Consider the following 21,827-nt stretch of genomic DNA (forward strand, 5'->3'; position numbering starts at 1 on the left):
TGAACATCTGGAAAGCACCACTGGGACCCTACTATATACCATAGAGCTAGGAGGAATCTGAATCTAGGGGGCTTTCCCCACTACAGAAGGGAGCTAAGGTCGACTCGGTTGGCCCCCTGGAACCGAGCTAAGTGGGCGGGATCATCTTGGTGCCTGTTTCGCTCCTCGATCGTGATTGGAGCTTATGCTACGGCGGGAAATGGGAGCATTTTTTAAAACAATTTTTACAGTTTACAGTTTACAGTTACATGTGCTTTCTGCCCGCCACGACACTCCCGTTCTGCGCATGCCACAAAAGCGGATCGTGATTGGTTGAACGGATGAGGTGTCGTTTCAATGCTTGTTCCGGCAGAAAAGCGTAGTTTATAACTGCGACAAGGATGTCACAGTTCTGAGAGGGGGGAACTGAGACAAAACATTGTTGAGCTCGGTGGCGGTGGGGATTCACTGAGGCGAACCTAGGTAGAAACCAGTTCAACTCTGTCAGTGGGGAAAGCCCTTAGGTCTTCCACAGAGGAGAAAAACTAGAAACAAATAAAATAGAACATGCAACAACAAGAAGCAAGGGGACTGGGAAATGCCTAAACTGGTTCACCCTTCTCTTTGATGCGGTTAGTTATGCCAGTCTGGAGCACTAATAGTCACGCCTAATGGGAAATGAGGGGTGCAAATCAAAGTTAGCAGGGATTTTCATCTCTCATTAACACAGCCTGAGCTAAATATTACATAAGTGCAGCAGAAATGAGCCCAGCATGTCGGAAAACAGTTTACCTGCTACAAGGAAGCGGGGTCAAACAAATCTCCACTTGCATCATGACAGAAGAACATCCTTCCTGGACCAGACCAGTGGTCCATCTAGCCCACCATTTTATTTCTGACAGTGACCAAACAGATACAACAGGAAGGCCCACCAACATATCACAGTCCTCATTTGTTGACGTCTCCCCATCATCTGTCAGTCGTCGGCATCCTTTCTCTGAAACCAGAGGTCTAGTTGACTACGTGTGCACTCTGGAAGATATTCCAGTGCTTTGAACTCCCAGCAAAGCTCTGACATTTGAATGGTCTTTGATGTTTACATCTCAGGCCCGTTCCACCTGGGCCAGTGAAGTGACTGCACACTGGTGTACATGATACCGGTGGAGCCCCGGGCCCATTCGCACGCTTCTGTGCAAGTGGTCCTGGAGTTGCCGCGGCCTGCAAAGGTGCCTCTGCAAGGAGGCGCATCCTGCTTTTTAAAAAACTTCTCACCCTGTGCAGCTCTGCAGGGATTAGAAAACATGCCCCTAGGCCACAGCGATGCCTCGGGGGTCAGAGGGCAGCATGAGCATGTCTCTTCGTCCCCGTGGAGATGCGCAGGGCAAGAAAATAAGTTTTTTTAAAAAAAACAGGATGCGCCTAAAAGCAGCACCTCCCACCCAGTGCTGGGTGCAAAACGGTGTTTTTGAAAAAAAACTTGCTCATTGAGCAAGTTTCAAAAACACCGTTTCCCCGCTGGTTGGTGGGGGGGAAGCACGGGGCTGCCTCATTTCAGAGGCGGCAGCCATGCGAAGGGCTCCCCCCAAACGGTGTTTTTACCATGCCTGGGATACTGTTTTTGGCCCGTGCAGAGTGGGCCTCAGTGTTTATTGATCCGGAAAGGTGTTTTTATCCCGCTGTTGCACTGTATCTGGTGTTGAGGCGGATTACAAAATCCATCTGGAAACACAACAAATTTTCCAAAATGCACAAACTGGCGTCTTCACCCAGATGGCCAAGCTAGACCAATCTCATCAGATCTTCAGCCCTGGTTAGAACTTAGATGGGAGGCCACCGATGAAATCCATGGTCGCTGTGCGGAGGCTGACAATGGCAAACCACTTTTGTTCCTTTCACCTTAAAAACTTTACATGGTCCCCATAAGTTGGCTGTGACTTGATGAATACTGGAATACTAGAATCTCACTTGTGACTTGATGAATCTCACTTGTGACTTGATGAATCTCACAATACTAGAACCAGGGGGCATACATTGAAAATGCTGGGGGGGGGGGAGAGAATTAGGACTAATAAAAGGAAACACTTCTTCACGCAACGTGTGATTGGTGTTTGGAATATGCTGCCACAGGAGGTGGTGATGGCCACTAACCTGGATAGCTTTAAAAGGGGCTTGGACAGATTTATGGAGGAGAAGTTGATCTATGGCTACCAATCTTGATCCTCTTTGATCTGAGATTGCAAATGCCTTAACAGCTCAGGTGCTCGGGAGCAACAGCCGCAAAAGACCATTGCTTTCACATAATGCATGTGAGCTCCCAAAGGCACCTGGTGGGCCACTGCGAGTAGCAGAGAGCTGGACTAGATGGACTCTGGTCTGATCCAAATGGCTTGTTCTTATGTTCTTATGTTCTTAATCTTTCCACCACCATCACACACAGCCAGTAGACAGTGTTTCCTCCCCTCGTCCCAAAGGTCTTCCTGCCACATTTAATCTTTTGTATGGGTGTGTCTACTTCCAAAGCCACACAAAAAAAATACTCTCAGGTCTTTTTCCCTTTGCAATACCTCTGTCCCCTGTTGAGTGTTAACATTGCCCAATCCTGTTTTATTGAGAAGTGCGGAAGATTAGCCTGAAAAGCTAGAGCCAGTTGCTCCCGTTCACCCTACTGATGGTTTTTTTTTTCTTAAAGTCTATTTGGGGACGATTGAAATGCTAATGCTTTGGATCAAAGCATGAAACAAATAGTTTGAATCAATGAATTTTCCCTTTCATTGCAAGAATAAGGGTCCTCTTATGTTTGTCCAAAGTCCACTTTGTTTTGATCAGCCTGTATGTATTTTCTTTGTTTATGAAATCTTACAGTTTTCCCCTTTGCCATCTGTCAACATGGTTGTAGCTTGTTTTTTGGGGGGGAGCTGGACAGATATAATATCGCAGCAGAACTGATGAGTTTTAGAGTCTCTTTTGTGGTTTATGCCTCTGTTTTATCACATTTTGATGTCAACTTTCAAAAGTCTTTTGCAGATTTTAAGCAACACAAATTATGGTCAAAACTGGCAAAGAACTCAAAAGAAAAAAAATACACTAACCATCTTATCCAGATCTGTCTATCTATTCCACTTTTATGATGCGACGTCTCTGACTAGCTATGGGCAGAATGAATGGATCTTATTTCGTTTTATCTTCACAACAACCCTGTGAGATAGAACAGGCTAAAAGGGAGTGGCTGGCCCAAAGTCATCCAATGAGCTTCATAGCTGAGTAGGGATTTGAATCCAGGAGCCCATCAGAAAGATGCATTATGTATTTTTTTGAAGGGACAATTTGGCAACAATTGAAGCCTTGAAATTCCTCTTTTAAAAAAACAGCCAACTACCAGACCAATCGAGAGGGCTCTGGTGGCCAGAGATTTACCACCATGCTGTCACCAGAGGTGACAAGGGCTCATTCCACATGGGCCAAAAACAGTGGTGTGAAAATGGCGTGAAAATGGTATAAACCCTTTTATACCGTTGTAAACCCATTTACACCATTTTCACACCATTTTCACACTGCTATTTTTGGCCCTTGCAGAATGAGCCAAGGAAAGGCAGTGAAAAAAGAACATAGCTTCCCAAAAGCCCTCCATAGCCCAAAACAAACTCATGCCAACCTTTTGGGTGGCGTAAGCCCAAGAGCTATGCTGGGAGTGTTCCTGGGCTGAAAGCCAAGTAGAAGCCAACTATGTTGTATTTATGTTGTATTTATGGAAGCTGTATTATGATGATTTTATATATATGGTTTTATGTTGTACATCGCACAGAGCCCTTCGGGGATGGTGCGGTATATTAAATAAAATAAATAAATAATAGTAATAATAGTAATAATAGTAATAATAATATGATTGGCTCTGCCCCCGGAACCCCCCTATCCTGAAAGGACCCTGTGTCCTTTCCCCAATGGTGCTTGGTGTTATGTTCAGATGGAACACCACACCATGCTCACAAACAGTGCTTCCATTGTGTTGTCAAAGGCTTTCGCAGCCAGAATCACTAGGGTGTTGTGGGTTTTCCAGGTTGTATGGCTGTGTTCCAGTAACATTCTCTCCTGACGTTTCACCTGCATCTGTGGCTGGCATCTTCAGAGAAGATGAAGATGCCAGCCAAACTCAGAAAAGAAATCACTATTACTGACCATACAACAACTACAACTCCCTATTGCTGCCATTGTTTACTATCTTCAAATCCTTCCCTGGCAGTGTGTAGTAGGGAGGCTCTACAGCCATGGACTCTGCCAGAGCCCCTGAGCCCCAGGAGCCTTTCCAGGGACCGAATACTCAAAGGCAGACTGAGATTTCACTAGCGCAGAGGTCTGCAAACTGCGTCTCTCCAGATGTTCATGAACTACAATTCCCATCAGCCCCAATTGGCCATGGTGGCAGGGGCTGATGGGAATTGTAGTCCATGAACATCTGGAGAGCCACAGGTTGCAGACCCCTGCACTAGCTGTTGCCGAACTTTTCACGCTGACGGTTGAAATCCAGTAGAACTAGGGACTTGTTTTCTTAAAGGGATCAGAGATCCTCTCAGTGTTCATTTTTACTCTCTTATGGATGTGAGCAGTGATATAAGGATTACCAGAGCCATGGGGTGCCATTTCCTCAGATGGAACTGCATGCTGGAATTCTCTAAATCCAGAGAAGTGCAAAAAATTCCACCTGTGTTGGTACTTCACTGCTGTTTTCCTCTGGCTCTGCTTCTTGTCTTGTTTTGAGATAAGAATCTTGCTGTGCTAAAGTGGTTCCTTAATACAAGCTTAAACAAAAGGCAGATGAGGGAAAACACTGCATTACCAAACTCCCTCCATACGCATTAGCTCCTGTTTATTTACCTGTTCCTAACTGACTTCCGTCAACAAGATGAATAATTCATTTTCCACAATAAAACAAATGAACGAAAGCAGATACTTAACCAAGCCAAAGTACATACAAAGGTATTAAGCTGAGAACTTTTTTGATAAGAGCTTGTGTACATATTTACTGAAGAGGTGGCTGAAAGGGGTTTTTTTTTCCTGATCATCTGATTAAATATGAATTATTGAATCTCCCAATCACAATCACAATAGACCTTTATTGGCATAAGGCAGTGGTGGCGAACCTTTGGCACTCCAGATGTTATGGACTACAATTCCCATCAGCCCCTGCAAATTGGCCATACTGGCAGGGGCTGATGGGAATTGTAGTCCATAACATCTGGAGTGCCAAAGGTTCGCCACCACGGGCATAAGGTATAAAAGCGTGGGGATGCACCATTGTTTAAATTTAAAAGAATTGTGCGTGTCATCTGTGAGTAGTTTTGCATTCTAACATCACACTTCATTTATAAAAAATATAACATAGATTAAAAATTTTGACCATTCAATTGTAAACAGGATTATAAACAAATATAGTACGACTACACTATTGAATCTCAGGATGCCCTTGTAGGAAAATGACAAACAGCTATGTATTTAGATTTTTTTTTAAAAAAAGATCCACTGGAGACTGAAAATTCATTTTATTCGAGAAGTTATTTTTAAACTTCTCGAATAACTTCTTGAATAAAGTGAATGTTTAGTCTCCATTAGATCTCTTTTTAAAAATCTATTAAAATGTATTAAAATGGCTCCCCTTAAAGAGCCGTTCACTTACAATGTACTGATGGTGAATCCTGACCTAGGGTAGTTTGCTAGTGGAGTAGACCATAGGTGTCAAACTCGCAGCTCTCCAGATGTTATGGACTACAGTTCCCATCAGCCCCTGCCAGCATGATGCTGGCAGGGGCTGATGGGAGCTGTAGTCCATAACATCTGGAGGGCCGTGAGTTCGACACCTGTGGAGTAGACGAAAAGACCATCTGTTCCCATATAAACCTGTCCACCAGGTAATATCTTCAGCAGCATTGTTCAGTACCTCACCTTTGTGAGCTACCTCACCTTTGGACTTTCCTCATCACACAAATTCACTCAGTGTGGTTATTAGGGACAAAATGGAGGAGGGAAAAATATTGTAAACTACTGGTCGAATCCCCACTACCGTCTTAACCAGGTTTCAGAACACAAACTAACCAGGTTTGAGGGACGACCTCCCCAGTCGAATCCCCACTACCGTCTTAACCAGGTTTCAGAACACAAACAACCTCAAACCTGGCTAAGACGGTAGTGGGGATTTGATCGGGGAGGTCGTCCCTCAAACCTTGTTAGTTTGTGTTCTGAAACCTGGCTAAGACGGTAGTGGGGATTCGACCTATTGTGGCTTCCTGTTGGGGTGAAAAGTGAGTTATAAGTATCTACATTTTGAAAACTAACCTAGCAGAAACTTATATACTGGAGGAAGGACTGACATCACGTCATCTTCAGATTTGCTTTCTAACATCACTCTAGCAATATTGTATCGTAATTACCTTCTACCCTTTATAGTCAGCAGATACAACAGCCTTGAGTCACACGGTATCCGGGCTGAAGCCAAATACAATGTACGAATTTTCTGTCATGGTAACAAAAGGTCGAAGGTCAAGCACGTGGAGTATGACTGCTCACGCCACTACCTATGAAGCAGGTATGTATTGTTTGGTTCCCTTAAAACAAGATTTAAAATGGTATTTTTTTTAAAAGGAACATACCACTTTTGTTCCTAAAGTAGACTGTACTTTATTTTACTGTATGGCGTAGACTACTTAAAATAATAATTTTAAAATTGACTTCTTCCCTACCAGTGGTTAGCAAAACAAAGCAAGCAAAGCAGCCGTTTCATTCAGCATCTCTTAAAATGGCTCGAAGCCAGGTTGCTGCACTTTAATGAATGGAATTTTTGCAGTGCTGTGCAGTACGAGTGCCATGAACTTCAAAGACTTCCCTCACTAATGATGAGGTATAGATGCCATTCATTTTTCAAAGGACACCAAGATCAGATGAGAAACATGGGCAGAAATCCTCTATTATTATTAGAACCAGAGTTTTGTAGTGAGCATTATGTATTAATTTATCAAGGGCTCAAGGAATCTGATTGCATTCAAGGCCTGATGTATGAAGGGAAAGTGTGCTTTGATATCACATTACTCTTCTTGGTCATATCGCTGTTCCTTGTGGTAATCTATTAATGAGGACAAAGGAAATCATGGTCTTGAATTTTATGTGATTTCCCTTGAGGTTTACTTCTTTAATGCTGAAAGTATTGGCCATTGTCCAGATCCAAGTCCCACGGACTGAATGATGCTGAATAATTCTCTGTGATTCTAGATGTTCCTTAGTTCCAAATGTTTGTCTGACTGAAAACACTGGTTTGGAAGGAAAAAAAATCCCCCAATCTATGGCTATTCCTGAACAAATATTTTGGCTGTGTGAATATGCACATGTATCTTGTTTCTGTTTGCCAACATTGTTTCTACTATTTTCAACTCCATTTTCTTTTACAACTGGTTATTTCGCTTTCATTAGATTTATTAGAATAATTATCTAAAACAATTCCTTAGTAAAATTATTGGTGAAAGTAAAAATAAATCTGAGGATGCCAGCCACAGAGGCAGGCGAAACATCAGGAGAGAATGCTACTGGAACACAGCCATACAACCCGGAAAACCCACAACACCCTAATAAAAATAACCCTTCTATATCAGATCAGTGGTCTATCTGTTTCATCCCCTTTGTTTGCAGTATTGGCCAGTTAGATGTCAAAGGGAAGTTGTCAAATGGAGTCCACAAGGAGCATTCCTCGTCAAGTGACTGCTTCCCTGCATCTGGCCCTAGAGGTCCCATTCAGCTATCATGGCCAGAGATAGACCAACCCTCCATAAATTTGTCTAACACCCCTTTAAAACCATCCAAGTCTGAGAAACAACCACATAATGTATTCATTATTCCTGGACCCCAGCCAACCAGGGGTCACATAAGCAGCATAGACCCACCATCAGTCTAGGCCGTGTGATAACATAAGTAGGAGGAAATTACATCTCTTGAAGGTCAAAAGGAGCAACAGAATTGCAAATAAATGAGCAAATATTTTTGCAAGCAATGCCGAAAAAGTGGAAGAGATTTTGGAGGAAAAGGAGGACATTGCTGACTCCGCCAAAGCATTAGCAGTTAGGTTTGGCTCAGTATTACATGATTTAAGGGGCTATGACATTGCAGCTCTTTGTATCAAGCTTCAAAAAATGGCTATTCGAATGTTCACTTTGCCATGGAACCTTGGTGGGTGACTGTGGGCCAATCACACGCCCTCCAGCCTAATTCACATTGCTAGGTTGCTGCAGGGATAGAATGGACGAGAGGAGAATGATACAAGCCGCTTTGGGTCCCCATTGGGTAGAAACGTGAGGAACAAATAACGTTAAATAAATACATAAAGTAATGCTTGAGAGAGCATGTGTCTACCTGAGAGAAAACTTGGGTTGAAGCAACCGCTGCAATGCCAAGATATGCATCTTCATTAGGAGCTACGCGGAGGTGAGCGTACATACCTCTCTCCATGCAATCGGGAACTGGGAAAAAGCAGAGTTGTCACTTGCCGGAGAAAATCTCATACGTGTGCGCATATTTCCATAGGCAATTTCTGCCTACTTTCCAACTAATGTGTTTTCTTTTGGGGGTTGATTCTGAGCCCATCCCTGTGTTTCTCCTCCTCAAAATATTTTGTTAAAGGAATTCTTGTTCTAATACAAATGTTGCAGTTAAGCCTCTTATTGGATTCTTAGTCATTTGACTGTTTAGAGTTCCTGTAGTCAGGGATCAGGGGCGTACTGCCCAGGGGGACATATGGGGTCAAATGTCCCCAGGGTTCCAACCATTTAATCATGTGGGGGTGAAAAAAGAGGGAGAAACACAGCCCACCCCACAACCGAAAATAGACCAGTGGTTTCTGGAATGAGATTCTAGCAAGCTCTGGGTGGCAGGTTTGCGGCAGCGAAAGCAGGGATCCCATCCTCCCACCTCCATTGCACCCTCTGCCTCTGCAGTGGGAAGGACTACAAAAGAACCCCTTGTTTTTGAAAAGGGGAAGGTGAGGGGCAATGGGAGTGAGGAGAGAGATTGGTGAGTGGACTTTAGGAGGGCTGGAGCTGGGCGAGCCCTCGCACCAGTCAAAAGAATGCACTATGCATGCATCACGGGGGAAAAGCCCCCATCCAAGGCACCTGGAAAGTTATTAAAAAGATGGGTGCTGGATGCTTGTGGGAGGGGGGTTGGGGTGCAAAATCAGTTCTTGGAGATGAAGAAGAATTTGGATTTTTACCCTGCCTTTCTCTCCTCTAAGGAGACTCAAGGCAGCTTATCCATACCTTCCCTTCCTCTCCTTACAACAAACACCTTGTAAGGAAGATGGGGCTGAAAGAGTTCAGGAGAGAACTGTGACTGGCCCAAAGTCACCCAGAAGGTGTCGTGGGTAGGGATGGGGAAACAAATCCAGTTCACCAGATCATAGTCAGCTGCTCATTTGGAGGATGGGGGTGGGGCAGTGGTGGCGAACCTTTGGCACTCCAGATGTTATGGACTACAATTCCCATCAGCCCCTGCCACCACGGGGGTGGGGAAATCAAACCTGTTCTCCAGATTAGAGTCCACCATCTTAAGCACTATAACACATTGTAAAAGCCAGAGCCCTTTCGGTATATCAAACGAATCATAAATAAATAAAATAAATAAATAAAAGCAAGGAGAAAAGGAGCAAGGGAAAGGTGCATTGGCTCAGAAAAGCATTAATATGAGATTACTGTCATTACTATCTAAGATTTTTCTTAATACAGAATGTTTTTGAAAGCCGTATCTGCACAAGACAGTTTGAGGGCAGCCATTTTGCTTTGCAGTAGAACAATGAGATTTGAGCCCAGTAGCACCTCAGAGACCCACATGATTTTTGGCGTATAAGTTTTTGAGAATCAAAGCTTCCTTTGTCAGATATCTGAAGTAGGGAACTTTGACGGCATTTGCCCAAATTAACAGTCTGTCAGGCCTCCTTACGGTGGTCCACTGAAATAGATACACTCAGTTTCTTAGGTGGTTCTCAAGGGTTTCAAAGGAGCTTGTGTAAGATCACTTCCTGGTGGATCATGGTCAGTTACATATGTTTGATTGTTCCCTCACATTTCTTCTGTTTAAAAATATCGGTGATTTTGTCTTCTTCCAAGCCCCAAACTCTGCTCCCAAGGATTTGACAGTCATTACTCGAGAAGGCAAACCTCGGGCCGTCATTGTGAGCTGGCAGCCTCCATTGGAAGCCAACGGCAAGATTACTGGTAAGCTACTGTTGTGTTCTGTGCCTTTTGGTTTTACAACTGACTTGGAGGTGTGTGTAAAACTGAGGTGGATTCTGCATAGGGCAAATATAACAGGCGTAGGACGCAACACCGTTCGCGGTCTCGGACCTGCATACCTGAGGGAGCGCCTCTCCCCATATTGCCCTGGTAGGCCCCTCTGCTCCTCGGAGGAGGACCTACTCGTGATCCCTGGCCCAAAAATGATCAAGCTGGCCTTGACAAGGGGCGGGGCCTTTTCAGCCCTGGCCCCTACCTGGTGGAACAGGCTCCGTAGGGAGATCAGGGCCCTGCGGGACTTACAGAGTTTCCGCATGGCCTGCAAGACGGACCTGTTGCGCCAGGCGTTTGGCCAGCCTGGTTAAAAATACATCTACCATGTCATCTGGCCTCCCGTGGGCACAAGGGGAGGGAGGGGGGTAGCCAGACGCCATCCACATTTTTAAATGGGTTCTGTTCTTATGTAATTAATATTTAAATTATGTTTTAATGTATGTTTTAACCTTGTTGTGAACCGCTTTGAGCCCTCAGGGGGAGGGCGGTATATAAAATTAATAATAAACAAACAAACAAACAAACACAAACTGTTTCGGGGGGGAGTTCACACAGGTCCTGTCCCCAAAACGAGTCTGTCCCATTTTATTTCCCTCAACTTGGGATTTTCAAAAATTGCTAAACCAGCAAAATCCCCGGTTGGAGCCACTCCCACACAAACAACCGGGGCGGAGGACGCACCGGTGCACCAGGCACTTGCCCCCCGTGCTATGCCTCTGTCATTTGGGCTCATTCCGCACATGCAGAATAATGCACTTTCAAACAGCTTTCAGTGCTCTTTGAAGCTGTGCGGAATAGCAAAATCCACTTGCAAACAGTTGTGAAAGTGGTTTGAAAATGCGTTATTTTGCGTGTGCGGAAGGGGCCATAGGCTTGGTATTGGGAAATATGTTATGAAACCTGCTGTTCGCTAAAAACCTGTTTTTAAATTTCGGAAGGTTTTTACCCTGTTTTTACTCTGGATGGGACCAGATTTTGCAAGTTGTCTAGGTTAGTTTGCATATCCCCTTTTTGATTTCGGTTTCCCGTTGTGAACAAAAATATCCACGAGTCTGAGTTTTCCCAGCGGTCTTCTCTTTCATCAAACAGATTATTTCCTGCCGAAAAAAATGTATTTTCCCACAAGTATTTATTTCTTTTAGAAGATCTATGTGGTTCCTCTCCAGATGACTAAATGATTAAAAGCGTTTCTTTTAAAAAATAAAAATGTGATAAAAATTAAAAAAACATTCATCTGACAAAAGAAGAAATGAAAGGCAGCAACGAAGACTGTATAAAACAATCTCAAGCAAAAATTTTCTTTTTAAAAAACACATGAATACACATGATAAAAGAAAAAAGACTGCTGGATCAGACCAGAGGTTCATCTAGTCCAGCAGTCTGGCTCACACATTGACCAATCAGTTGTTCTGGAGGTCCAACAATAGGGCGTTGAGGCCGAGGCCTTCATAAGAACATAAGAAGAACCCTGCTGGATCAGACCAGACATTCATCTGGTCCAGCAGTCTGGCTCACACAGTGACCAACCAGTTGTTCTGGAGGTCCAACAACAGGACATAGAGTCTGAGGCCTTCCCCAGATGTTTCCTCTTGGCACTGGAATGCACAGGTCTACTACCTCTGATTGTGATGGTTCCATTTAGTCAACATGGCAAATAGCTGATAATAGACATCTCATCCATCAATCTGTCTAACCCCACTTTTCAAATGATCTGTGGTTGTACCCTTCCCAACATCCTTTGGCAGCCAATTCCACATTTTAATCTCTTGTTGCGTAATATTTCTTTTGTCTGTCCTGAACCTACTACCCTCCAGTTCTAGTATTTTGAGAGAGGGTGGAAAAGTTCTCGCTCCACCTTGTGTATAATGTTATAAACCTCTGTCACGTTCCCCCTTAGTCCCAGACACTTCACCCTTTCCTCACAAGGGAAGGTGCTTCTGCTCCCTAATAATCTTGGTCACTCTCTTCTGTCCTTTTTTCAGTTCTGCGATGTCCTTTTTGAGAGGCAATGACCAGAACTGCAACTGCACACAATATTCCAAAAGAGGCCACCCCATAGATCCAAATAGGGGAATAATGATATCAACCATTTTATTTCCAATCCCTTTATTTTAAATCCCTGCCATGGCACACTGGGTTGATACTTTCGTGGAGCTAACTACCCCAACCCCCAGATCTTTTTTTCCTCTCAGAGGCCCCTTCCGCACATGCAGAATAATGCACTTTCAATCCACTTTCAGTGCACTTTGCAGCTGTGCAGAATAGCAAAATTCACTTGCAAACGATTGTGAAAGTAGATTGAAAGTGCATTATTCTGCATGTGCAGAAGGAACCAGACTCAGCAAATACAGACTAGATTTGCCTATACATGAAGTCAAGTTTTCTTGTTTCTTACCTACACTGAGGCTCATTCCGCACGTGCAGAATAATGCACTTTCAAACTGCTTTCAGTGCTCTTTGAAGCTGTGCGGAATAACAAAATCCACTTGCAAACAGTTGTGAAAGTGGTTTGAAAACGCATTATTTTGCGTGTGCGGAAGGGGCCTGAGTGCCATTTGCTATATTGCTGCCTACTCAGCCAGTTTGTAGAGATCCCCCTGGAGTCTCAAGTTCTGCTGCCTTGAATCAGGCACTGTGCAGAAGACAACGTCTGCTCAGAGGGCTACAATCTGCAGCCTGGGTGTTCTTTTTTTTTTTTAAAGGCTTTGTTTTCATATATGCCAGTAAGGAGACGTTCTGGTAATTAATTCAGTGCAAAAATTATAAGAAGAGTTGACGAGACAGGAACAAAGTAAGCCCTTCAGTTTTCAGAGATGAAAGCATTCAGCACCTTTTTTTTTTTCAAGGCCTTGGAGCAAAGGTCTTCTGATGTATTATGTTTAGTGGCAATTAAGCAGTTGTTTAGCAGTGACATAAAGCATAATGTACATAATGATAGGGTGCCTGACATAGTGTGTTGGAATGGTTTGGTGGATGCTTAACTTGGTAATAACAAGGTAAGGTTCAGATGATCTAAAACCCCTTAATACTGAATGACAAGGACAGGACTTAATGAATGGTATACACACTGACAGATATTATTCTCCCCAATAACGCCATAACACTGACAGCCAATTAAGACAGCCTTTAGTGTTAATGTTCTGCGGGGGGGGGGGGGGAATCCTTCAGCGGGTTTTTTTAAAAAAAAAAATCCGAGATTGTTGGCTATAAATGACCAATTAAGGTTATTAGTAGACTTTTCACAAGCATCTAATTAACATGGAAAAATATTGTGAGACTAATAAAATGAGAACATTACAGTTTTGCGAATATAAACAGCAGGCATGGAGAATGGAAGGCACTTTCGTTCTTACAAGTATTTCCTTCCGTATCCGGAATAGGATTTTCCTAATCCCGATACTCCACTATCCACAGGAGGATATAGAAAAGTGTCACCTTGGTGCCTACTTCGTCCTACACAGAATTATCCATTTGGCCAGTCAAAACAGGTTTGTTCAATTGATCGGTCAAATGCTGATAATATTTTAAAGAACTAGATTTTAAAAGGAATGAAGCAAAGTTATGGCAACAGTTTTCAAAATGGCAGTGTGGTGCCATTGTGCCAGCCAGCATGTTGTAGTCAGTGGTGGAATTCAAATAATTTAACAACTGGTTTTTTACAAGCACCATTTTCACAAACGGTTCTGCCAAAGTGGTGCGAACCAGCTGAATCCCACCACTGGTTGTAGTGCTTAAGAGCTGGAGGACTCTAATCTGGTGAAACATGTTTGATTCCCCACTCCTCCAACATTCCTGCTGAGTGACCTTTGGCTAGTCACAGTTCTTGGAACTCTCTCAGCCCCACCTACCTCACAAGGTGTCCGCTGTGGGGAGAGGAAGGGGAACAAGTTTGTAAGCCGCATTGAGTCTCCTTACAGGAGAGAAAGGCGAGGTATAAATCCAAACTCTTTTTTCTTAAAATCAGGTAGGAGGGATATTGAATGGGACGGTATAGCTTCATCTTGTCAGATCTCAGAAGCTGAGCTGGATGTGTACTGGAGAGAGAGACCTTGGAGGAAGACTCTTTAGAGGAAGGCAACAGCAAACCACCTATTTAAATGTGAATTTTTCATTATATTGCTTTATTTACTGGATTTGTGTGCCACTTCATCAGACATCTGATTAAGGTGGCTAATAGTAGAATCCAGCATGTTAAAACAAACACTCCAACAATAAGACTATCCCACTTTAGCACTCGTAAAACAACCTTATAAGAAGAAGAGTTGGATTTATATCCCCTTTCTTTCCCGTAAGGAGACTCAAAGGGGCTGGTAATCTCTTTTCCCTTCCCCCCTCACAGCGAACACCCTGTGAGGTAGGTGGGGCTGAGAGAGCTCCTAAGAACTGTGACTAGACTAGCCCAGGGTCACCCAGCTGGCGTGTGTTGGAGTTCACAGGCTAATCTGAATTCCCCAGATAAGCCTCCACACCTCAAGCAGCAGAGCAGAGAATCAAATCCGGTTCCTCCAGATTAGATTACACCTGCTCTTAACCACTATACAACTGCTGCATTAGTTCATTAAAAATCATTATCAGCAAGTAGTAAGCAGTGTAGACATTACTAAAACTGATTGGCTAAAAATTCGGTTGTGAATTTCAGCTATCCCGGTGCCTAAAAGACAATAGGGTAGACATCTGAGAAGTCTCAAGGAGTTAAGAGATGGGACCTTGCCATGAAAAGAGGTTTCTTAAGTCACACCCACCTTACCTCTGTGAGCAGGGTTTAGAACATCTATACATATATGCATATCTTCTTTTGTTTTTGGTTGTTTACAGCTTACATTCTGTTCTACACTCTGGACAAGAACTCTCCAATCGACGACTGGGTCATGGAGTCTATCAGCGGTGACCGGCTTACCCATCAAATCATGGACCTCAACCTCGACACCGTGTATTACTTTAGGATACAAGCCCGGAACGCCAAAGGAGTGGGACCCCTCTCAGATCCTATTCTCTTCCGGACTCTAAAAGGTTTGGAATTTTTATTTGGTTCTGTAGATATTAATTTTTATTTATATTTTTATTTATTTATATATTAAATTTATAAACCGCCCACCCCCGAAGGGCTCTGGGCGGTGTACACTAGGCCGAACATACAATGGCCAGAACAACAATACATCAAATAAAATAAATTGGTTAGGTAAGGAGTCTGGCTGTTGTTTAAGGCACGGCTCTGAGTTTTGACTTTTGTTAGATCAAACGGCAGTCTTCCGTCAAGGTGGGAAACCATTTTTGGGCATGTTTTATCCCTGCCAGAAGAAACCGTACACAGCAGCACTTGATACAACGGTGGTTCAAAAGGCGTCCAATCATATTTCGCATCCGCAAAGCCACTGTATACAAAACAAAACCATCGAGGGGAGGAAGGGTGAAATCGGGCCAGTAAACTGCATCATCAAAAATGGAAATCTCTTCGACTGTGATTCTTCCAGCTAGGCTTCCACTCGTTCCCGTATTGATTTCTTGCAACTATGAAGCCGGTAAACGATTCATTCATTAAGGTTAATGGAGGTTCCGAACTACAGGCCTCTTTTCTTGTCTGCTTGTTCTTTTACAAATTAAAAAGTAATCAGGACGGAATCGGTTTATGAACGCACCCGGGGTTTAGAAAAGGTTGTCCCGGGAACGTTTTGGGTGCCCTTCGTAAAATCAGTCTGCATGTCCTGACTTGCTGTTTGGTGATCTTTAAGTTTGAGCTTTCGACCTGTTAGTTTTCAAACTGTGTCCCCGGGAGTCCTAGAAGTTCCCCAGGAACTCACCAGGAACTCCTTAATTAAAAGATCGGTAATGGTGGATAAACTTCCCTGAAAGACAACCCATTATGATCGAGCGTGTGAGGACCCAGGGGAGCATTGTTTTGTCTTCTAGCTTGTACAATTACTTCCCCAACAAGCCCAGCAGGTGCTGCACTTGAACAGCGTCTGAAAATGCCCCAGAATCCTTTGCAACATCCTTGGCAGATGAGTCCCCGTAGAAAGCGTTCCTTGCCTGTGGAAAGCTTGAAATCCGTTGCTTTAGAAGAGTTTGGGATTTATACCTTGCTTTTCTCAACTGGAAGGAGTCTCAAAGTGGCTTACAAACGCCTTCCCTTCCTATCCTCACAACAGATACTTTGTGAGGTAGATGGGGATGAGAGAGTTCTGAGAGGACTGTGATTAACCCAAGGTCAACCAGCAGGCTTCATGTTGAGGAGCGGAGAATCCAGATTAGAATCCACCTGCTTTTAACCACTAGCCCTACTGACTCTCTTTAGGCAGTTGTGGTATGAAACTTGCCATTCCGTAAATATCGCTCCTGGAAGCCTCATATGAATAAGCCACTCATATGAACTGTTGTTGTACTGTATTTATCCTTAAGAGTTTCTTTTGAGCCCTAAAAAGCACGGAGGCACAACTGCTTTAAAGGGAGTTGCCATCCTCCAGTCAGGGCCTGGAGATCTCCCAGAATTATAACTGATCTTCAGATTACAGAAATTAGTTCACCTAAACAAAATGTCTGCTTTGTAGGATAAACTGTATGGCATTATTTTCCCACTGAGCTCCCTCTTTCTTAGGCCCCACCCCCAAAATCTTCAGAAATATTCTAACCCTGTGTTGACAACCCCAGTTTTAAATGAATCATTTTAAAATATTGGCAGGTGAATGGATCAATATGTTAAGCCTTTTTGGCAGAAAAGTTCTCACGTTCACATGAGCTAAAATCTCTGGCATGCATACTACCATCCATGCATGGGAATCTTCCATCATTCCTGTCCAGCGTGGTGTTGTGGTTAAGAGCAGGTGAATTCTAATCTGGAGAACCAGATATGATTCCCCACTACTCCACCTGAGTGGCAGAGGCTTACCTGGTGAACCAGGTGGGTTTCCACACTCCTACAGCAGTGGCGTAGGAGGTTAAGAGCTCATGTATCTAATCTGGAGGAACCGGGTTTGATTCCCAGCTCTGCCGCCTGAGCTGTGGAGGCTTATCTGGGGAATTCAGATTAGCCTGTACACTCCCACACACGCCAGCTGGGTGACCTTGGGCTAGTCACAGCTTCTTGGAGCTCTCTCAGCCTCACCTACCTCACAGGGTGTTTGTTGTGAGGGGGGAAGGGCAAGAGATTGCAAGCCCCTGTGAGTCTCCTACAGGAGGGAAAGGGGGGATATAAATCCAAACTCTTCTTCTTCCTCTTCTACATTCCTGCTGGGTGACTTTGGGCTAGTCACAGTTCTTCAGAACTCTCTCAGCCCCACCTACCTCACAAGGTATCTGTTGTGGGGAGAGGAAGGGAAAGGAACTTGTAAGCCACCTTGAGTCTCCTTCAAGGAGAGAAAGGTGGGATATAAATCCATACTCTTCTTCTTCTTCCATTAGTGCCCCTTCAAACCCCGGGAAACATCATTTTTTGAGCTCAATGAATCCATTTGAGGAATAGCTGTGACGGTCTGAGGACTGTAGAGCGGAGCTTGGGCAGAGGATTTTAAGGGGCAGGCTGAACACTACGTGGCCATGTAGTCTTTCAGATACTATGGCCCCATGCTGTTTAGGGCCTTCAAGGAGCGAATGGGCAGTCAATACAGATCTTTAGGCCCTGGGATAAAACGAGTCCTTCATCCAACCCCTGATTTTCATCTGAACACAGGTGAGCAATCACCACACTGCAATATGACATCACATGATAAGGAGACTCAGATATCTCTCAGCTTTAAACCATTAGATGATCTGCTGGTTTTGTGTCATTTATGCAAGTTAGTATAAAGCAAGAGAGACATTTTAAAAGAAAAAGCAAACTTACTCACTTTGCTCCCTCTTATAATAGCCTATGAGGTCTACGTCTGATACCCTGACATGAATATTTAATGTCACTCACCCTAAATGTGTCGTGTTCAGTATCGTTCATGCAGTTTTTCTGATAAACCTTCTTCTAAGTGTAAGGTGCAAGCAGCTTGTGATGTCTGGCTGGTGTTCTAAATTATGCAAAAATATTAGATCTCTGTATTTAATAATGATTATAAGGTTGTGTTTGGTGTCCTGTGGAAGGATCCCTTGCCAATCGATGTACACATATATATGTACACATATAATTCCCATAGAACTTGTTTTCAAAAGGAACAACAGAAATATTAGATGTCAACCTTGCTGTTAGAAATTTGTAACAATACACTACATGAAAATCTTTCATAACCTTTACCATTATTCAGACGTTCATCCTGTTTTGGGCTGTATTGGTATACTAATGAAACAACACAACCAGGGTATAATCAGTCTGGAAATTGCTGGGGAAATAGGGTGAACCCTATTCAGATCCTTTGCCTGATACAAAGGCTCCTCTCCTGGCTAGGAGGATGCTACTTGTCTCGCAGGAAGGGAGAAAGAATCACACAGATGCCTACGTGTTTTCTACAATGGGGCAAAGGCATCTTGTGTGTAGATAGTGATGGTAGGGCTAGGAATGCCAGCCTACAGGTGGTACCCAGGGATTTTCCAGAATTACATCTCATCTCCAGACTACAGAGGTCGGTTCCTCTGGAGAAAATGGCTGCTCTGGAGGGGGACTCTATGGCATTGTACCCCACCAAGGTCCCGGTCCTCCCCAGGTTTCATACCTATATCTCTAGGAATTTCCCAGCCTGGATCTGGCAATTTGCTTCCCCTATCCCTTATCATTGGCCGGGGGGGACCTAATAATGCTATGATGGGCTCTAGTCTGATATTGTTGTAAGGACAGCTGAGATCATGGATGAAGTGTTATCTAAGCAGCAGTGGCGTAGGAGGTTAAGAGCTCATGTATCTAATCTGGAGGAACCGGGTTTGATTCTCCGCTCTGCCGCCTGAGTTGTGGAGGCTTATCTGCGGAATTCAGATTAGCCTGTACACTCCCACACACGCCAGCTGGGTGACCTTGGGCTAGTCACGGCTTCTCGGAGCTCTTTCAGCCCCACCCACCTCACAGGGTGTTTGTTGTGAGGGGGGAAGGGCAAGGAGATTGTAAGCCCCTTTAAGTCTCCTGCAGGAGAGAAAGGGGGGATATAAATCCAAACTCTTCTTCTTCTTCTTCTTCTTCTAAGTTCATACCGGTAATATTGTTTGTTTAATTGCTCATATCCCATGCTTTTCTCCAGTGGGGACCCACAGTAGCTTACATCATCATTTGCCAGTCTTCCATTTTGTCCTTATAATAAAAAAAAACCCTGTGAGATATGTTGACCAGAGATAGAGGGTCACTCAGCAAGCTTCTATGGTAGCGGGGATTCAAACCTGAGTTTATTTATTTATTTATTATTTGGTTTTGTATACCGCCCTATCCCCGGAGAGCTCACAACATAAAATTTCACCACAAATACAACCAAAACAAGGGCGCAAGAACTGAATACAGATAGATAAATTAAAAACCACACAAGCTCCACTAGTTATAAAATATAATAATTACTAAAATCCCTTTAAAACAGAGGTTAATGCAATAAAACGGCATCCAGCGAAAACCCATATTTAAAACCCTCCCCAAGAGGGAAGAACAGTGGGTCCCATCGATGTTAAGGGACCCCTGATATAAGGGGAGCAATTTCCTAGCTCTTAGTTGAGATATATAAGATTGATGTCATCTTGCATTCTTATGTCTAGCATAATAGAGAAATTAATAGTCATTGGTTTATATCCCATAATGATAATCATAGAGCTTTTTGGGTTGAGATTCTCCACAGTAGTGGCCTTCATCCCTGTAGGACCCTAACAAATAAGCAGACTGATGTTTATAATGTCAGTAAACATTTGTTATGCTGCCTGCTTTCTCCTTCCCTAAATTTCTATATATTTGATGCAGGCTGCTATGCTGCGTCATATGGGATTTTATATTCATACATGGAAGTCTCACGTCGTGCGGCACAGTGGCATAAGTTCCTTGAGAAAGTTAATGGTCCTTACTTAATCAACTGGAAGGCAGAATTTCACTTTCAATGTTCCATTAGGTTTACAGCAGACAGATTAATAACATTAAATAGTAAATATTCTCAAGCCGAGTTCCCAGGATCCGTTTAGCATCCGGAGGTAAGGCGCTCCGCTCTGGAATTTACTTAGCCGAGAAGCCCCGCTTGAAAAGGGCTGAGTGAATTAATGTCACACAGGGAAGGGATTCCCTCAGTCTATCAAATAATTCATTAAGACTGGTTTTTTCCGTCTTCACCTGTGGCTGAAATAGGTAAATCTGAAAGAGCAGGACTAATGAGAGTTATTCCCCTCTCCTATAACTGTAGCATAATTTCCTTCCAATCTGTCACTCCCAATTTTCAAATGGATCTTAATTGCATGCTGAATTTTAACTAGGATCGGCAAGGCAGTTGCTTATTAAAGGTCATTTAGGGGTTATCTCTCCATGAAGCTAGAAACTGAGCCAAAGTGCCCTACCATCTCCGAAACCAAAGCTGTTTTATTCCACGTGCATTCACCTGGCCCTGTTTCCCACATTTTGCCAGTGGTAGCCTCAATCAAATGGATCTTCTTTGTGGGGTTAGGCCCATCTTAAGCCATCCGTGTATAGCCAGTGTGAGTGAGATTTATTTTATTCCATTTGTTATTTTCCCAATAAAAACCATTGACAAAGAAATCTATTTTCTCTGCTGGTTTCTTATAGTGAGCTGAAGCCCATATGCAGACATATATATTCAGACACATATATCAAGTTACCCAATGCTCCTCAAGTGACGCTAAGCGACCTTGTGCTCTGCAGCTAATTTCCCCAACCAAAAAGGGTCATTGCGTCCTGCCATTTTGGGTAACAATCTGCCTCATTGCCCGGATGGAGGGAATGAGAGGGGATGTGTGCCGGTGTCATGCTGGTGCACTTACTTTTGTTCTGATTAAACCAGGAAGTGACGTAGGGGGGATGCTCTAGCATAGAGGTTTTGTGAAATGCAAGAACTTCCCCATGTCGCTTCCAATTTTAACCAGAAATAATATAAACCTGCCCAATCCCAGTTCCAGAGTCCGATTCTTCTCAGGTAGGGTCGCCAACAAACCTGGAGATCTCCTGGAATTACAATTGATCTCCAGACTACGGAGATCAGTTCTCATGGGGAAAATGACCGCATTGGAGAATAGACACTACTAGGGACATATCTACAGAAGAAAGTGTCTGTGTCGGTGGGGGTTCTCTTGCTGACCAGCCGAGCACCTTGTCACTGGCACAGAGTGGCTGGAGCCCCTTTCCAAAGATCAGTTTGGCATGGGTGGGCATAGCCCCAGCAGTGCTGAGAAGCACTAAGAGATTGGATGGTGGACAGAGCAAAATGAGACACATGGGTGGTGGTCAAGCAGGTAGGAATGGCTTCAAGAGACATCTTGAAGCCATTCCAGGGCATGTGCATACTTGCCATATTTTAGATATGAAACTGCATTATACTCCATTGAGGTCCCTTCCCTTCCCAAACTCTACTCTCCCTAGGCTCTCTACAGTGGTGGGATCCAAAAATGTTAGTAACAGGTTCCCATGGTGGTGGGATTCAAACAGTGGCATAGTGC

The 21,827-nt window shown here is 43.7% G+C and overlaps 1 protein-coding gene across 1 annotated transcript in view; it reads left to right on the forward strand.

Moving 5' to 3' along the window:
• The window catches only part of DCC (DCC netrin 1 receptor), a 456,614-nt gene that overhangs the window by 319,148 nt on the left and 115,639 nt on the right, over positions 1–21,827 (forward strand). The window contains exons 12-14 of the mRNA XM_048503204.1: positions 6,415–6,553; positions 10,113–10,220; positions 15,108–15,302. Of these exons, the coding sequence (XP_048359161.1) occupies positions 6,415–6,553; positions 10,113–10,220; positions 15,108–15,302 (442 nt within the window). The remainder of the gene's footprint in view (positions 1–6,414; positions 6,554–10,112; positions 10,221–15,107; positions 15,303–21,827) is intronic.

The sequence above is a fragment of the Sphaerodactylus townsendi genome, linkage group LG07 (genome assembly GCF_021028975.2).
Source record: "Sphaerodactylus townsendi isolate TG3544 linkage group LG07, MPM_Stown_v2.3, whole genome shotgun sequence".
NCBI lineage: Eukaryota > Metazoa > Chordata > Lepidosauria > Squamata > Sphaerodactylidae > Sphaerodactylus > Sphaerodactylus townsendi.